Source organism: Mus caroli, unplaced genomic scaffold (genome assembly GCF_978045245.1).
Source record: "Mus caroli unplaced genomic scaffold, Mus_caroli_1 scaffold_4, whole genome shotgun sequence".
In the NCBI taxonomy this organism is placed as follows: domain Eukaryota; kingdom Metazoa; phylum Chordata; class Mammalia; order Rodentia; family Muridae; genus Mus; species Mus caroli.
Window position 1 is genome coordinate 35,846,747 of NW_028227259.1, and position 18,304 is coordinate 35,865,050.

An 18,304-nucleotide genomic window follows, 5' to 3' on the forward strand; every position below is an offset into this window, starting at 1 on the left:
TGAATTTATACTATACAACAGTATAAAAAATGTAATGAAGGGCAGGAGAGATGTGTTAGTTGGTCAGATACTGTTAAATAAACATGAGAGCCTGAGTTTGATCCCTGCCGTGCATGCAGAAATCTGAGTGTGGTGGCATACATTGTAATGGCAGTGCTGGGAAGACAGGCATGAGGATCAGTGGCATTCGCTGGCCACTCAGCCTGTGTTAATCACTGAACTTCAGATCCCAGTGAAAGACTGTGTGTCAAAAAACAAAGTAGCATCCGAGGAACAACATCTGATGTTGATCTCTGGCCTCCACATGCTGCACACACACATTCATGCATATACACACATATGTGTACATATGCACATGTACATGCACCTACACACATGAACAAGGAAGCCCACCTGCATATATCCACACAAGTAATGAAGAAAAGCATAAGGTTACAACGATTGATGGATTTGTAAATAGGACTTACCCTTATATTTAGGAAGTTAAGACACTTTTTAATTTATTTGTCTGGAGAGATTTTTTTGTTTGTTTGTTTTTTGTTTTTCAAGACAGGGTTTCTCTGTGTAGCCCTGGCTGTCCTGGAACTCACTCTGTAGACCAGGCTGCCTCTGCCTCCCAAGTGCTGTGATTAAAGGTGTGCGCCACCACCGCCTGGCTTGAAGAGAATTTTTACATTTAAAAAACAGTTTGCCTTTGTAAACAAGATTGTCTTTAAGGCATTCTTATTTATTTATTTATTTGTTTGTTTGTTTGTTTGTTTGTTTATTTTTTTGGTTTTTCGAGACAGGGTTTCTCTTTATAGCTCTGGCTGTCCTGGAGCTCACTTTGTAGACCAGGCTGGCCTCGAACTCAGAAATCCGCCTGCCTCTGCCTCCTGAGTGCTGGGATTAAAGGCGTGCGCCACCACGCCCGGCGCTATTTTTTTAAAGATTTACTTATCTACTGTGTATGACTGCTTGGCTCACATGTATGTATGTGTGTATGCACTAAGTGTGTACTTGTTGAATTCCCTGGAATTGGAGTCACAGATGGTAGTAAGCCACTACATAGGTTCTGAGAATTGAACTCAGGTCCTTTGCAAGGGTAAGAAAGGCTCTTAACCACTGAGCAATCTCTCCAGTCCTTCTTTAAGGTATTCAGGAGACTGTGAAGACTCAAAACAGGTTTTATCCTAGAGACTAACTTCTTTCATTAGTTCATTATTAGACATCAAGAGTAAATTCTTAAGTTCTTTAGTCTGGATGGAATAGGCCTCTGTCTACCCTGAGGAGTTATCAGTAAACAATGGAAGGCGTTACATCTTTAGCAGGCTCATGTCTGAGCATTGCTGTGGCTGGTATCGCTTGCAAGTACCCTGGATATCCACATTCTAGCCTAGCTGTAGAAGTAATCTATGGATATAAGAAAGCTCCTAACTTTTAGGCGAGGGCCCCCCAGTGGTGTGCTTGCAAAGGTTATGGCTGAAAACAGTACCTCCTTTGGCTTTCGAGCATTCCCATCAACCCTGGTTATGCACAAGTTTATTTAGTGGGGATCCGGCATTATTGCTTAAAGGCTGTGTTTTACTTTTCTGTTGCTGTCATAAAAACACCATGACCAAAAGCAACTTGCGGCGGGGGGGGGGCGGGGGGGGGCGGGGGGGGGCGGGGGGGTTCATTTCATCTTAAAACTCTCGGGTCACATTCCCCACCGAGGAAAAGCAGAGCAGGAACTGAAGCAGAAGCCATGGAGGAATGCTGCTTACTGGCTTGCTCCCCATGGCTTCCTCTGCCTGCTTGCTTATACAGCTCAGGACCATCTGCCTAGGGATGGGACACCAGCAGTGGGCTGGGCTCTTCCATATCAGTATTAATCAAGAAAATAGCTGCACAGACTTGACTACAGGTAATTGGATGGAGACATTGTTTCAACCTAGGTTTTTTCCAGATAACTCTAGCTTGTGTCAAGCTGACAGAAAACAAACAAACAAACAAAGAATCAGGACAGAAAGAAAACAAAGCAGAATTGGAAATAAAATTAATATCCACATTAGTCATTTCCTGTTAAATGAGGTATGTCACCCAGCAGGTTTTGAGGCTCCCAAAGCACCCTGCCATCCCCAGTGCTCTCTCTGCCTTCTGTTTGTGGTTTAGGATGTGAGTGCTCAGCTAGCACTCCACCATTGTGGACTCTAGCCCCAACTCTAACCCTGACTCTCTAAGTCACCTTTGTTGTTGTATCTTATCACCACCAGAACAGTGACAAAGACATGGAACAACTTCTCTGGTCTGTTATAGTTAACAGGTTTCCTAAGTTTTCATCCCTACAAGGAGGCTTTCTGTCACCAGCCTACATCTGTGGGTCCCTGTTGGAGTATCATGATCCCAATTGGTGGGTTCCTGATCTGGGAGGATATTCACTCAGAATGGACAGACATGAGAGTTTGAATAAATAATTTGTTTCTATACTTCCTCTTTTCTTCCAAGATCCTCTGCTTTTTGTCATGAGTACAAATATAGAGGACCAAGTGGAGATCCTTCCAACCTTTGGCCAAACCTCCCACCAGCCAGCCTGTATTGAGACCAGAAGATGTTACAGTAAAATATTAGCCCCCTTAGGTTCTCATGATCAAATATATTTCTTTATTTACAGTTTTAAAGTTTATTATTTTGTAAATGTATATATGTGTGCACACATGAGTGTATGTGTGCATGCATGCAGGTGTATGCAGATATCACTGTGAACTTGTGGAGGTCAGAGGACAACTATGTGGAGTTGGTTCTTTCTTTCCACCTTTAGGTTTATTCCAGGGATCAAACTCAGATCTTCAGACATACCCAGAAAGCATATCTACCTGTTAAGCCATTTCAGCAGTGTATGATCAAATGTAATCAGTTCTTGAGGATGCACAGTAGCTGGGCATTCAAAGTAACATAGGGTGTGTCCTAAGAGGAGAGACAAGAAATAGGCTCTGGGAGTAGGAAGTGCCTCCCTCTGTATTGTGTAGAATCCACTAGGATGCTTGCCAGATTGGGGTGTCCCCAGTCTATCATACTCTCTGGGGGTTCTGGTGAATTGAGTATAACTTACCCAAGGGTTAGAAACGCTGCTTTGAACCACCAGCTTTTCTGTTTCTCCTTCTCAGCTAGAGTTGGAGCCAGTTGGAGACAGTGATGTCTCTTCAGGAACCTTGTCCTGCTTTAACTTTGCAGGTAATGGAATGCAAGTCCCTGCTACAGGCACATTTCTTTGTACCTCAGTGAAAAGAGGCTTCTCACCAGAGCTTCTACAACGTCCCAGGCAGCTAGGTTTGTCAGAGAAGTTTGCCTGCATGGGTAGCTCTGTGTCTTTCCCGATTGTCATTGAGATTAAAAGTGGAAAGGGGCAAATTTTTTCTTTGTCTTTGGGCTCATGTGTAAGGGGGTATATATAAGATATTTGGGAAACTCAATTAGTGGCCTTAGAGATGGACTGTCTACTGGAAATGACGAGGGAGGACAAGGTGAAAAGGGGTAGAATGTGAGATGGTCTGCAATGGAGGATAAGGCTGGAGAGAAGCAGCCACAGCTTCCATGATGCAGGGACGCACCAGGAGATAGCAACATGCACTAGAGCTCGTGACCAGAAATGTTCCAGACTGGAGCCACAGCACTGTTGCCACTGCCCAAGCGCTCGGGACAGATGCTTGCATGATTGAGTCTCTGAGCATCCTGCCAGCACCCTCTCTACCCTAGGCCCGCCATCAGGAAAGTAATTGCTGAGCTGTGTGTGGGTGTGGCTTAGTTGACTCTTTTGAATTTAACCTTTCCAAGGAGTTGCCACAGGACAAGGTGATATGTGACTTTATTTTATTTTATTTTATATTTTATATTTTGATTCAGAGTCTCACTATGTAGCTTTTGTTGGCTTGGACCAGGCTGGCCTCAGACTCTTAGAGGTGCTGAGATTAAAGGTATGCACCCGCCCCACCCCCACCCCCTGAATGTGACTTTAACAGCACACGTTGATTCATGAAGGGCTAACTCCTAACCTCTGCTGATGTCTAGCCAGACTCTCTTGTGATAGGTGTGGCATGTTAGTGGCTCAGTGGGTAAAGAAACTCACCTTACAAGCTTGACAGCCTAAGTTGGCGCTGGGAATGAGAGAACTGAATCCTGAAAGTTGTCTTCTGACTGCCACATGCATGCCATGGCATGTGTGTGCCTGTACATGTCCTGTCACATACAGTTCTGTATACATCTTCACATAGTAGATGACTCATTAACATCTTAAGTTTCCACCCAGGGTCGTGTATTTTAGTATTCTAATGAACTTTTGGCTATTCTCAGGCATTCTGGAGTGCTTCTGTTCCTGGGCCAGTAGCATCAGCATGTTTCAGTTGGTCTTAGCTGAATTTTTCCAACTTACTTTTTCATATGCTAATCTTGGGAGGCTTTGCACAAGGCCTTATTCCCTTACACTGCCCTATTCTGTCTTATTGCTATCCTGTGAAGGATGTGTGCATGCTGTGGATGTCAGCTGTCAGAGTAGCTGGGGACCATCCAAGGGTAGATGTGTTTCAACAGAAGCCATTGGCATTTTTTTTATTACATTTATTTTATGTGTACAAGTGTTTTACCTACATGTATGTTTGTGTACCATATTTATGCCAGCTCCCTAGGGAGGCCTGAAGAGTATGTCAGATCTCGTGGAACTAGAGGTAGGGATTTATGAGCTGCTGTGTGTGTGCTAGGAATCGAACCCAGGTCTTCTAGGAGAGCAGCTAGGGCTTTTAAGCACTGAGCCATCTCTCCAGCCCCTGACATTTGATTTTTTAAAAAGATTCATTTATTTATTTAATAAATATATATGAGTACACTGTAGCTGTCTTCAGACACACCGGAAGAGAGCATCGGATCCTATTACAGATGGTTGTGAGCCACCATGTGGTTGCTGGGAATTGAACTCAGGACCTCTGGAAGAGCAGTCAGTGCACTTAACTGCTGAGCAGTCTCTCCAGCCCCATTTGATTCTTTTTTTTTTTTTTAAAGATTTATTTATTTATTATATGTAAGTACACTGTAGCTGTCTTCAGACACTCCAGAAGAGGGCGCCAGATCTCATTACAGGTGGTTGTGAGCCACCATGTGGTTGCTGGGATTTGAACTCTGGACCTTCGGAAGAGCAGTCGGGTGCTCTTACCCACCGAGCCATCTCACCAGCCCCCCATTTGATTCTTAATGTAACGTTTGTATTCTTTTGTGTTTTCACCATGTTTATCCTTACAGTGCTGGAGGTCCAGCTGAGAACCTCACATAAGCTAGTCAGATGCTTTACCACTGTGCCACCCCAACAGCTGCCTTAGCCATTTGAAAATGTAGAAAATGCTCTTGGCTCCTGGGCAGTACAGAAACAGGCCAGAAGTGAGCCACACTTGGTGCTGAGACTCTGGTATGTCTACTCAGCTTTAGAAGGGAAGAATGAGGATTGGATACTGAGCGCAGTCCCCCCCTCCACACACACACAGACTTGTGAATGTAGTGTCCCCACCCAAAATGTGACGCTGACTTGTCTCTGCTGAGTGAGTACTCAGTTAGGCTGGCCTGTGTCCCCAGGTCTTCCGAGGAGCAGCTGAGCCATGCCTACCGCCTGCTGATCACACAGCTGACCCAGGGCCATGCTGAGATCCGCCTCTCGGCCTTCCAGGTCGTGGATGAGCTCTTCACCCGCTCTCATCAGTTCAGAGTGCTGCTTGTTTCTGACTTCCAGGAATTCCTCGAGCTCACACTGGGCACAGATAGTGACCGTCCCTTGCCACCCCCTCGGGAGGCAGCTCAGAGGCTAAGGCAGGCAGCCATGCAAGCTGTGGAAGGTTGGAATGAGAAGTTTGGGGAGGCCTATAAGAAGCTAGCCTTGGGCTACCACTTCCTAAAACACACCAAAAAGGTAAGTGGTTCTTGGACAGTAAAGTGCTCTTTGCTGGGGTGAAGGGACAGGCCAGCCAATGAGTGAGAGAGCTCACTTCACTGAGTGTTTGGCTTTGCACAGGCTGGGTATGCAGGGCAGCTGCATCAGCATGTAGAATGGACGAAGCTCCTAAAGGTCAGAGCAGCCTCAGGGTACCTGGCCCCTGCCAGGGAGGAGCTGAGCCTATAGAATCATAATCCTAGATGCCTTCTGCTTTAGGGTGGGCTCCCCCTTTCTGGGACATAGCCTTTTCCTGACAGTAAGCAATGCTCAGTTTTTGCTGCGGGCTCCGACTGGTGCTGTGCTTATTAAAACACCACGTTCTGTTATTTCTTTCACCCCTCCTGTCACTACCCTCATGTGGCCCTGTCCCTGTCAGCAGCACAGGCAAATGGCTGGGCCATTCTGCATGGTTGTGGTCCCTGTATGGTGTTCCCTATTCTCTGGGGTTCACTTCTGGGTGGTGGTTAGCCTCTGGGTCTATCTGGTAACCCTGGAGCACATTGTTTCCTAACATGTTACCCTTGGCACTGGATGTCTGGTGGAAGATGTGGCAAGATGAAGCAGCCTTGTTTGAAGTGCTGTGGACTGACAACCATTGAGATCCTGGCCTTGTGTTGATGACCATGTGTCTTTTTCCCCCTCCTTTGGGTTTGTGTTTGTTGTAGGCAATCCTAAACCTCCTTCTCGATTTCTCAGGTAGATTTTCGGGATATAAATGTTAGGACTGTGGCAGAAAGGAAGCGAGAAGAGGAGAAGCAGAAGCACCTGGACAAAATCCACAGAGAAAGTGCAGACCGGGCTAAGAGGGAAATGGAAGGTAACTTCTGAGGCTAAGCCCTTGATACTGCCCCCATGACCCTGTGTTTGTCTCCTAGTTGTTCTCTAATCTAATCTGAGACCCACACGGGCAGGTTTGCAATTCAAGAGTGGTTGGGGTGGGGTTGAGCCTTCACAGGGTGCCTGTAGTGTTTGTGTTCTCCTTGTGATTTGGTCCGCCTGTAACTATTTGTCTTAAGACTCCCTGAGCAGAGAGGCTGAGTCTAGGTGTGAATCTCAGAAGAAGTCTGCACTAGCAGGAGGCCATCTTGTCCTTCTCATGTCCAGCATCTGTTCTTGCTAGTTCCCTTCCCCAGATCCACATCCTTCCTGGGAGCTAGTCCTTGTGAGATGGGTCAGCTGCTCTCTGTTCTCAGATACAGGTCTTGGGTTCTTTCTGTGTCCAGAGCCTCCTTCACACCTGCCCTAGTTGTCAGCCTCAGAAGCCTCGGCCTTGGAGAGGGCTGCAAGCAGACAGTTGTGCTATGGATGGCTTACAGGCCTCTAGGAGGGGGTACTTTGGAAAGTGTGTGATGGTGATGGTATAGAAGTGTGGCCTCTTTGGAAGGTTGGCCTTCAGTGGTCATGTAGGCTTCTGTGAGCTGCCACACAACCATAATGAGATATCTACTTCAAAGACTAAGTTTCTGTGTTAGATAGTTTATTAAATAGTTGAAAGTATGGTTTATATGCCAGTCCATTTGGCTTTTTTTTTTTTTTTTTTTTTTAAATATCATGACCCCTTGGTGTCTTGGGAAGCAGTCTTGGCCATCTGTTGCTCTTTGACTCAAGATGACAGAGTAAATAGGTATCTCAATGTCTGCAGAAATGTCTGATGAAATTGAATGCTGCCTGACAGAAGTGGAGAACTGCTTTAAGTTGCTGGTGCCCTTGGATTTTGTACCATGCCCAGAGGATAAGTTCTTTGGTGAGGCGTCTAGCATGACAGAGGGCCATGCTCCTTGCACCTTGAGCCCGGACCTGGCCACTCCCCGTGAGTCTGGTCTCTCTGGACCCCAGGATGAAGAGCAGCCATGCTGTAGCAAGGACCTGGTTGCCTCTGCATACCATGTAGGATCTGTTGTTGGTCTGAAGGCACTACCCCAAACAGCCATGAAAGACCCCTCCAGGGACGAGGACGAACCCAGCAACCCGGATGATTTCCTGCGGAGCCATGGACTGGGTTCCCACAAGTACACGCTGGATGTTGAAGTCCCCTCAGGTAACTGGCCACTGCTGCCTGCACCCTCTGCTCTAGTCAGGTCTGTAGCTCTCTCACTACAATAAGCAATGGCTTATCCCATGGTAGAATTGAGATGTACAGACAGCATCTCCTTGGGTTGGACTATGCGGGGTAGAGGGACTTCCATCTAGTTAGCCTTTCCTGCTGGGATTCTCTGCTATTAGAGTCCTAATCCAGTGAGGCTATGATCAGGGTATAAAGTCCCTGGCAGGCTGTATGGGCATCCACCTGGAGGTCCACCAGGGCCACCTGCTAAGAGGAAAATGTGAGCAAAGTATGATTTCTTGCTGTGTTTAGAATGACAGCATGTTACAGACAGCATTGTGTTTGTGTTTGGCTGTGGATTTCAGCCTTGGGCTACAGAGGTGTTCTCTCTCTCTCTCTCTCTCTCTCTCTCTCTCTCTCTCTCTCTCTCTCTTTCTCTCTCTCCCCCTCCCTCCCTCCTTCCCTCCCTCCCTCCCTTTCTCCCTCCCTCCCTCCATCCCTCCTCTCTCTTTCTTTTCCCCTTCCCCTTTCTCTTTCTTTTCTTTTTTTTGGTTTTTCAAGACAGGGTTTCTCTGTATAGCCCTGGCTGTCCTAGAACTCACTCTGTAAACCAGGCTGGTCTCGAACTCAGAAATCTGCCTGCCTCTCCTCCCAAGTGCTGGGATTTAAGGCGTGGGCCACCACTGCCCGGCTACAGAGGTGTTTTCTTGTTCATCCATCCATCGTTGCTGAATCGGGTATCCTCATAGGTGCATGTGTTCACCATGTGGGATATGGTTGGAAGGGCCTGGAGCTCTCCAAGTTCCACAGCTTCAGGTTTGTGTCTCTGAGGCACTGCACCTTGCCTTGTATTCAACCAGGTGCTAGAGAGGTCCTTTCTAGAGGCCCTTCCTAGCAGGGCTTATGAAGGAAATGAAGGACCTGTCAAGGAAAGGCAGAATGGCAGGGGTCACTGAGACCCTGGGACTAAGGTGAGGGCAGTCCTGAGAGAAGAGGCAAGAGAAGGTGGCTCTGAGAGATCTAGCCCTCTGAGTGGGAAGCCATGTCTGCATGGAGCCAGAATGATTGAGATTAAAGACTGTTTTCTCTCAGTGTCTGAGACCAGCTAGGAGTCACGTTTCCAGTGGGTTTAATGGCCTCTGCTATGCGTCCAGCCTCAGCATCCCTCTGTGACTTTCTGTCTTAGTTTGGGGATTACTGCTGTGAGCAGACACGATGACCAAGGCAATTCTTATAAAGGACAACATTTAATTGGGGCTGGGTTACAGGTTCAGAGGTTCATTGTCATCAAGGCAGGAGGCACAGCAGCATCCAGTCAAGCATGGAGCTGGAGGAGCTTAGAGTTCTACATCTTGATCCAAAGGCAGATAAGAGAAGACTGGCTTCCAGGCAGCTTGGAGGAGGGTCTCCAAGCCCACCCCCACAGTGACACACTTCCTCCAACAAGGCCATACCTCCTAATAGTGCCACTCCCTGGGCCAAGCATACTCAAACCATGATACTTACTTTGCCTTGTTTTAGATGGTCTGAAGGTTCAGGAGAATGAAGACAACCTTGCTGTGCTCCATGCTGCTCGAGACTCGCTCAAACTCATCCAGAACAAGTTTCTGCCAACTGTGTGCTCCTGGGTCCAGGTGAGGCAGGGCATTCGGGCTGCAGCAGTGAACTTGGGCTGAAAGCCCAGGCAAGGCAAGGCTGTGGAAGGCGAGAACACTGTCCTGGGTGGAAATGAGCATTCTCCCTCTCCCTGGTACCCTGTCTCTTCCTACAGGAAGGGGCATGGGCTGTCTGGGGACTGTCTGGAACCATTGTGAGTCATCCTTTGTTTTACAGCGGTTTACCCGTGCAGGGACCTACAGTGCACATTTAAAACAGGCCATTGACCTGAAAATGGAACTGGAACTTGCTCTGAAGAAGTATGAAGAACTGAACATTGAGCCTGGGAGAGGACAAAGGAGCAGGGTGAGTTCAGTTCATGGAGCTGAGGCTGAAAGGTCCCAGGACTCTTCACTTGGCCATTTGAACAGTCAGGCGTCATCAGATTCAGAGGATTCTGGCTTTTTCCTTACTAAGTTCTGTGATGGGAGTCTGCTCTTCTTGGCTTGGGATTCTGTCCTGTCCCTCAGCAAGTCTTCCCGTGAAGTCATTCATGCCATGGTCGCTACATTTCTGCTGTTGGTGTCTGTTCAGCCAAGGATACTTTGAAAGTACTGAAAACCCATGTGTCAAGGGCTCCTCCCAAGACCCCCAAAGAATCAGGCTGTGTTTAATAGGTGGGGACTTCTGGGGAGTAGCTAGCAAATAGGGACTCGTGTCTTTGGGCAGGTCGGACAAAATGAAACCTACAGAGTGCTCAGGTGCAGTCAGAGGTGAGCATGAACACCTTGCACTTTGGGTGGAGACCTGAAGACTGCCTGTCTGTTAGGCCAGGTTGTTTGTGAGCAACAACAGGGTACTCTTGTGATTCAGGGGGCTGGCAAGGTACTGTATCTCCCCGAGTGAGGATCTGGCGTTAAAATAGATCAGAGAGGGATACATGGGTCTTTTTGCTGAGGCTAGAGAGATGGGAGTCCAGGCAGGGCCAGAGAGAGGTGAAGAGGTGTAGGCATGTGTTGTGGGTGCCAGTTGTGAGCAAAGACACAGTCCTGTAATGACCTCGGGGTCACAGAGGCCGTCCATGTGAGGTACACTGGAGCTGGCTGGAAGGCAGAGTACATTGCTGCACCTGGAGGAGGCGCTGCCTTTGGAGGAGTAGGAGTAGAGTGCCTGTATCTGGGCTACCTGGGACTGGGATTCTGCATAGGTGACCACAGAGCTGAAGGGATGGCTGGTCTTAGGGGAGTTGGGTCTTGGAATTTAATTGAAAGATACAAAACTGTCACAGTCCAGCCTCTCTGTGTCACCCAATTCTTTCCAGAGCTCCAAGCTCATCATCATCCCATGTTTCTCTCAGCTCTCAGTTTCTCTCAGTTTTAACATGTGTGTGTGTGTGTGTGTGTGTGTGTGTGTGTGTTCTCTCCTTGTACCATGTAGGTCCAGGGACAGGACTCAAGTCCTTAGCAAGTGCCTTTTCCTGCTGAGACATCTCACTGGCTCCTCTCAGCTGGTTTACAGAGAAAACAGACATCAGAGCTGCCACATCCCCATGGACTCCTGTTCTGAACCCAGATCCCAAACCTGAACTGTGAGCTTAGTCCCTGACCTTGCCTTAGTGAAGTGATTTTCAACATCTGGGTTGTGACCATTTGGGGGGTCAAATGGCCCTTTCACAGGGGTCACATATCAGATATCCTGCATATCAGATATTTACATTATGATTCATAAGAGTAGCAAAATTACAGAAGTGAAGTAGTAAGGAAATAATTTTTTGGTTGGGGCCACCACAACACAAGGAACTGTAAATGGCAGCATTAGGAAGGCTGAGAAGCACTACCTTAGAGGTTAGTGGGTCAACTGACCTGGGTAGTCTGACTTATAAATTCTATTTTGGAAAGTAGCTTTGAGGTGGACTTAACTCTGTCTTTACTGAGGGAAAGATCAGATTTGAAGCCATCCATTGCTCCAGCCTAAAATCAAGAGCACTCCATGTCTAGCACCATGTTGACCAGTCTGTGGCAGCCAGTAGGTACATTGAAATAACAGTTCAGGTGCTGGAGCCAGAGGACACAGGAGGGAGCCCTTGACTTTTGCAGCTGTTTGATGGTCCCAGCTTTGCAGAGGGCGTGTGTGATGTGGGCCAGCAGAGGGCGACCTCGGTCCTCTTTCAGTCAGCCAACGCGCTTGAGTTTATGGCAATCATGGGAATACAGTGCCGTAATTGAGGCTGTCTTGGCAGTGTGTGGTATGTGTCGTTAACAGCTTATGAGAGTTACATTTTCTTGTGTTACCTAGCTAAGTCAACTTGTTAATTTTGAGCAATATATTTACAGCGAAGAACATTTCTATAGCCACGAGGAAAGTGACAGCTCTGGCCCTCACTGCAGCTGTCAGGAAGTTTGTTTTCTCTCTAAACTCAGTGTCCGTAGTCATCAGTGATCAGTTTGGCCAAGGCTGCGCCATATGGGGCTACCTTTCAGGGTGACCTAACAACCAGCCTGTGAAGTGAGGCCACCTCATTATGTTGTGTACCCCAATTCCTCCCTGAAGAACTTATTCTGTGGGACAGTCACCTTGCTAGAGGGCCTTGGCAGTGTAGGAACATCCCTGGATAGCTAGTACTCCAGGGAGTGACCACAGAGCTCTGAATACTCTTGGGTAGCACAGAAGGGTTTTGCCAGGCCTAGGTATTGCTAGCCTGCATTTCCTTACTGGGACCAACAGCAGTGTTGGGGCAGGCAGAACTGCAAGCCCTAAGGGTCTTAGCAACCTGGCTGTTCTCCTTGTCTTGCAGCTTTGTCAGGAAGATAAAGCTGGGTGTTGTGTGCTGTTGCCTTACCCTCATCTCTTATCTCCATATTTCCTGACTGCTGAGTGGTTGGCTGCTAGAGGAGACCTGGGCAGTCTTCCTCTGACCTACAGGGCACTCATGAGGCCTTTATGGGTGATGGTGAAGACATGCAACCTCCTGGGTCAGGGTTCTGTGTTTAGTTCAGCCAGCTTCAGGAGCAGCAGCTTGCATTCCCAGAGCCCAGGTTAAAAAAAAATCCATGTTGTGTGCTTATACCACAATGTATGGTAACAGCCATGCATTCAAGGCAGCTGAGTGGAAACTGGATCTGGATATAGAAGCTTGTCTTCCCAATTACTTGAAAGACTGAGGCAGGAGGATCATTACTTCAAGACCAGCCTTAGTTATAGAGTGATTTCAAGGACTGCCTAGGCAATTTAGCAAGCCCTTGTTTCAAAATACAAAGAGTCCTGGGGATTTAGCTCAGTGGTAGAGTGCAGCTTAGCATGTTTGAGGCACTAGGTTTAATCCCTAGTATTACACCAAAAAGGGACTAAGTAGCTTGCCCTGACTCCTCTTAGCTGTCCTAATCCAGCTGCAGTCCTAGATTTCTGTTGTGGCGTAAGGGATACTGGGCTCATAGTAAGTCATCACTGGTCATAGCATGACTATGTCAGGACTGAGGGCAGTTTCACTGGCCATCTCCTAACGCCCATGAGACATAGACATGAGAGTGGACACCCAGCACTGTAACACTGTGAATGCAGTTTTTCTGTGGTACACAGTGGGCATTCAGGTTGATGTGATGATACCCAGGGTCTGCCCTCTTTCCACTGTCCACTCAGTAGCTGCTAGCCTGTTCCTACCCAGATTAGTACCCCTTGTGCATCTCAGCAGATAGGGGCAGCCCTCACAGCTGAAGTCTGGCTACTTCCATTTGTGCCTGCAGGACCTGCTGTGAAGGCAGGCCCTTTACAGTGCTATGGGAGTCCTCTGGTCACATACATAGGTCAGCACATTAGCCCAGGCCATCCTGTGGGTATGTAGAGCTGCCCAGGCCTGAGAAGGTGGTAGCCCTTGGATTGATGATGCCCTCCCTCCCTTCAGGAGGAAGGCAGGTATTGCTCAGCGCTGCTGTCAGTTGAATGGACACTTCCCAGACCTGTCTCTACAAACTGATTTTTAACGAAAGGCACTGTTCTGAAGTCCTTGGAGATTTTGCTTGCCGCAGCTAGAGAGCGAGTGAGTCGCTGTCTGTAGATGAAGTGATTGGCGGCTCCCGGTCTGTGAGTGGCAGCGCCCAGGCTCAGGTGAGCAGTGCTTCCCAGAATAGATACAGCAACTGCCTATCTGCACATCGCCCGCCCTTCCTGCATCTGGTGGGCAGCTCCTTGCAAGGCTGCTGCATCACAGTGTCTTGTGGGGGAAGGGCATGGAGAGGGCTAATGAATGTCTGTGTTAATTAGAGCTGTTTTAATTAGAAATCATGATGAGGTGTTCACTAATTTCCAAATAAAATTTACGGAGGGTTGAAATCATTTCCTAGTGTTTCCCCATTTAGCACGGGATTGGCATCGTTAACTCCTCATGTAGAACAGGCTGAGCAAGGGACACTAATTCAATAATGCATGATTTAAACATCTTAGAACTTCTAACAAATGTGTGAGATTGAAACAAATACAGTACTACCAGTCATAAACAGCAGGTGAGACTTGGTATGGGTGCAGGCTGTCTTTGGAAGGCTGGGTGGGTACAGGCTGCGCTGGTCCGGCCTGTCCCCCCCTGGCATCCCTGGAGTCCAGCCCCTTTGAATGTTGCTATTTGTTTCTGTGCGGTATTGCTTTCCTTTTGACACAGATGGTCTGCCTTCAGAAATACTTAAACCAGTTTAAACACGTCTAAGCATTTGCCTTACAGAGTGTGCTCACTTCAGCTCAGTTTGAAGGCAGGCTGGGGATAAATCTCGAGCGGATCAATGTGCAGGGCCATTTGGTCGAGTTGGTTTCCACTGCTCTGTTACAGAAGAGCTGTAGTAATCCATGGCGGCCTCATTATTTACACTGATAAAAATCCTTTGAAAACTTTTAAATTGCCTGCCTTTTCATTATGTAGCTCTGATCATGGTTACTTTGTATTGTGTAATTAACAAAATACGAATTCCCACCAAGTGGTGCTCAGAGCGGTGACTTCAGACATCAGCTTGTCTGACTTGTCAGCAGCTGGTCTTCCTTCCTGGACTGTTGGTCTACTTGTTCATGTGGTTATAAATGCATCTTTGTGCAAGCCAGTCCCGTGGGCCATGTGGCAGCCACCCTGATGGATCCGTGGTCTCATCTTCGCTCTCTCGCAGCAGTGAGAATCCGTCTGTTTGGTGCACGCTGTGCAGCGTTGCTTGTTTTTCTGGGTTGGGTGCTCGCCAGCCTGCCTTTCAGATCATTCTCACTCCCAGGCTTATGGGTGCTACACTGGGAGCTCCCCAGGCCCAGATCCTTTCCTGCACAGTGTTAAGAAAGCTCCCTGGGCTCTGCAGGATTTGCTTCTTGTAGGTGAAAAGGACAGAAGCAGAAAACCCCAGGGAATGAAATGTTGAACCGTCAGGCACACCCGGGGAAAGCAGGGAAACTAAATCAGCCTGCGGGACCTTGTGCAGCAGCAGGGCCTGTAAACAGCCTCCTCCTCAGAGCTATGCTCCCTCCATCACACTGAAGGCCAAGCACGCCCAACAGCAGAGAGTTGGGAGGGGGTTGAACACAAGTTCTTATGAGGTCAGCTCACAAGGATGGCAGAAAACAGCTCAGCAGCCTCGTACCAGCCCATACCCTCCCACCCCCCACTGTATGAATCTAGTCTTGGTTTCCCTGGCTCCAGTGTCCAGCCCAATCATTTGTCTTTCCAGAATGAGCTAGCTCTCAACACCTTCTCACATGTTACCTCTTTACTCTAGGAGTACCCCTATCAGATTATCTCCTCCATTTTACAGTTGAGAAACCAGGATGTATGAGTCCTGGCCCCTCCTGAAGCCTGAGATGCCTAGTGGAGAGGATGCCTGATGAACATGGCCCAGTATCTTTGAGGCAGGCCACACAGCATAGCATGGCCTCATGTTTCCAGAGGCTAGCCACCTGCTCTCACCTGAGATGGCAACCAAGGCACAGAGAGCGACCTGCTCTAACCTAGAAGGAAGCTGTTAGTTGTAGGCCCACACAAGAGAGGGCACTCTTCTCTCTTGTGTGGTCGGCCATCTCTGCAAACTCCTAGGAAGAACGCTTAGTGCTTTCACATTTCATTGGATGGTAAAGTGTGGAGTTCACATAACCTCATTCAGGATAACTCTCCCTGCCTCTGACCACTCATACAGCCTTGTCATTGAGAGCATGTATATATGGTCCCCAGAACAGGCTAGTTACATTAGAAAACCCAGAGCACCTTGCCAGTGGCCACCTAGGCTACCAGCCCTCAGTTTGATTGACAGCATGTGATTCCCTAGCTGTCTTGCTAACTGCTTGTTTGGATCTAGCCGAGAATTCTAGCCTTAGCCTTGCTCCGGAAATGGACTTCTAGGCATATGTGACCAGGTTTCTTGCCTCATACTATGTAGTAGGCAAACCTCAACCCTTGGGCCCCACTTCTAGGAAGTTCTCTGACAGTGGGGTTCTTCGTCAAACTGAATTCTCAAGGGTAGATTTTTGTGGACTGTTCTAGGAGATTAGGAGAGAGAGGAGGAGGAGGAGAAATGCCTGCCCCTGTGTGTCCTGCAATGCTGTTTGTTGTGAGATCTTTCTTGTGAGTGTGGTCTTTACACATTGAGAGATGGTCATTCCAGAAAATGATGTTTTGCTCCAGCCTAGTTTTTTGGACTTGAGTGTATGCTCTGGTGCCCTGCTTGCATCTGGGCAGATTTGACTCAGTGCTGGCCCTTCTGGCCACCAGGTGCCTGTTCTGTGTTATCACGTGGTCAGCACCACAACGCCCTCTGTCCTCTGAAGGTGCGTCCCTGGCAGCCGAGATGCACATGAGATATTGGCCTGGCCGGGCAATTTGCACGGCCTTCCAGGGAGGGCATTAGCATATAAATAGCAGATGCAATGACGGCCATCACAGCTGAGCACGTTTAATTTTTAGTTTATAAGATAGAATGGGTTTTTAAATGCATAGCCATCAAGCCGCTGAAAGACAAATGCAGTTTGGAACTCACTTGTCTGACGAGGCCTTACATCATTTTTTTTTTAAAAGGGAAATAGACACACATAAAACTGAACAAAAGTGATTTCTTGGGTGAAAAGTAATTGAGATTGCGCACCAAGTTAATTAGATCGCACAAAATTTATTTAATGGTTCCAGCTGTATCTGTAGGCTGTGAGCTCGGCGGCCATGGGTTTCTGGACGTCGAGACGCTCTTCCCATCCCTTCGCAAATAATTAGCACTCACCACCCCACTCCTGTAAACTGATTGCGTTGTATATTTTAGCCGTTTTATTGCTTGTTTAATTATGATCATGACGACTCATTTTTCTAAATCCTTTTAACTGTGGGTGAGAATCAATTTGTATAAAACCAGCAGTACCCCTACCACACAACAGCGGTGGGCGAAAGCTTGTTTCTGTTTTGTGGGTGGATGAGTTGGCCCTCTGTAGGGGTGGGTCTGTTGCTCCCACTTGAGGGCCAGCTTAGGAGAAGTCTTCTGATTGGCTGGAAGGGTTTCTGACCACCTGCCATATCCCTCAAAGGCACCCAAGGATTTCACCCATCAGAAGAGGTCTGAGTGAGAAAGGCAGCCTGTGCTGGTGTGCGGTCCCCTGTGCAGGGCTCACTAAGGCTTGCTCCTCCTGCCTGGTTTCACACAGTTCATTTTGTGTTCTTTCCTCACAGTAGAAAGCTTGGCCCTCGCCTGGGATAAAGGTAGACCCTTCCTGAGAACATTTCAAAAGTCTGGTCTCATTTTGAAGACATCACTAATCCTGATGCCTTTTTAGCAGGTGTGAGCTCTTTCCCAGGACTCTGGCGTCTAGGTACTTTATGCAGACGCCCTCTGGATGCTGGCATCTGTCCAACTTCCCCTGTGACCTTAAAAGCAGGTTCTACCACAATGGTCACGACCTCTTAATTATTTAAATTCCAAAGTAAGTGAGTGGAGGCTAGTCAACTGTGATTCAAGATCACTCCAGGAAAGCCTTCTCTCTGCACTGTGTTACCTTTCCAGGGACTGTCTTTTGTGACAATATTCCTGGTCAAGCTCCTGAGCAGGTCAAAGGAGTGTCCCGACAGCTAGGGCTCAGAACTTTCCCACAGCAGAGTAATTTTCCATCCTTCAGTATGGCTCATCTGTCAGCTGTCCTTGGTAACATCAGCACCAAGAATTTGCAATACTAGTATTTACCAAGTGTGAATTAAAATTTCACTTTAGTTTCACTTAAGTATTAACAGTGACATCTCTAAATTGTAGTTGTTGCAATTGGAGTACTCCATCTCCGAATAGTTGCTAAGTAAAGTATAGGAATGGCTGGTGGCTCTCTCTGTGGCTCCAGAGAGTGCCTGGGTCTCATGGGGGGCAAACACGTGGTGGAAAAGCAGCCAGAGGCCTTTATCAGTGCTAATTTAAGAACAAGGAAGAACCTGGGGCCTCAAATTTAATCTAAAAATAAATGACTGTAGTTGGGAAGAAAGAAGATACAGTTAGAATAGTTAGCAGTTGAATTTTTGTTGTTGTTGTTTATTTGTTTTTTGTTTTTCTTTTTTGAGACAGGGTTTCTCTGTGTAGCCCAGGCTGTCCTGGAACTCACTTTGTAGACCAGGCTGGCCTCGAACTCAAAATCTGCCTGCCTCTGCCTCCCAAGTGCTGGGATTAAAGGTGTGCGCCACCACCGCCCAGCGAGTATTTTTTAGGGAATAAAATTTTGATAAAAAGTCCCCAGCAGAATTCAAGGGTGTGGGCAATAAGCATAAT

The 18,304-nt window shown here is 47.7% G+C and overlaps 1 protein-coding gene across 5 annotated transcripts in view; it reads left to right on the forward strand.

The window, feature by feature from the left end:
- Window positions 1-18,304, forward strand: part of Uvssa (UV stimulated scaffold protein A) — a 42,108-nt gene that overhangs the window by 4,367 nt on the left and 19,437 nt on the right. For all 5 annotated transcript variants that reach the window (XM_029477455.2, XM_021163842.3, XM_029477456.2 and 2 more), the window contains exons 3-7: window positions 5,575-5,905; window positions 6,626-6,746; window positions 7,572-7,967; window positions 9,495-9,607; window positions 9,807-9,935. In XM_029477455.2, the coding sequence (XP_029333315.1) occupies window positions 5,575-5,905; window positions 6,626-6,746; window positions 7,572-7,967; window positions 9,495-9,607; window positions 9,807-9,935 (1,090 nt within the window). The remainder of the gene's footprint in view (window positions 1-5,574; window positions 5,906-6,625; window positions 6,747-7,571; window positions 7,968-9,494; window positions 9,608-9,806; window positions 9,936-18,304) is intronic.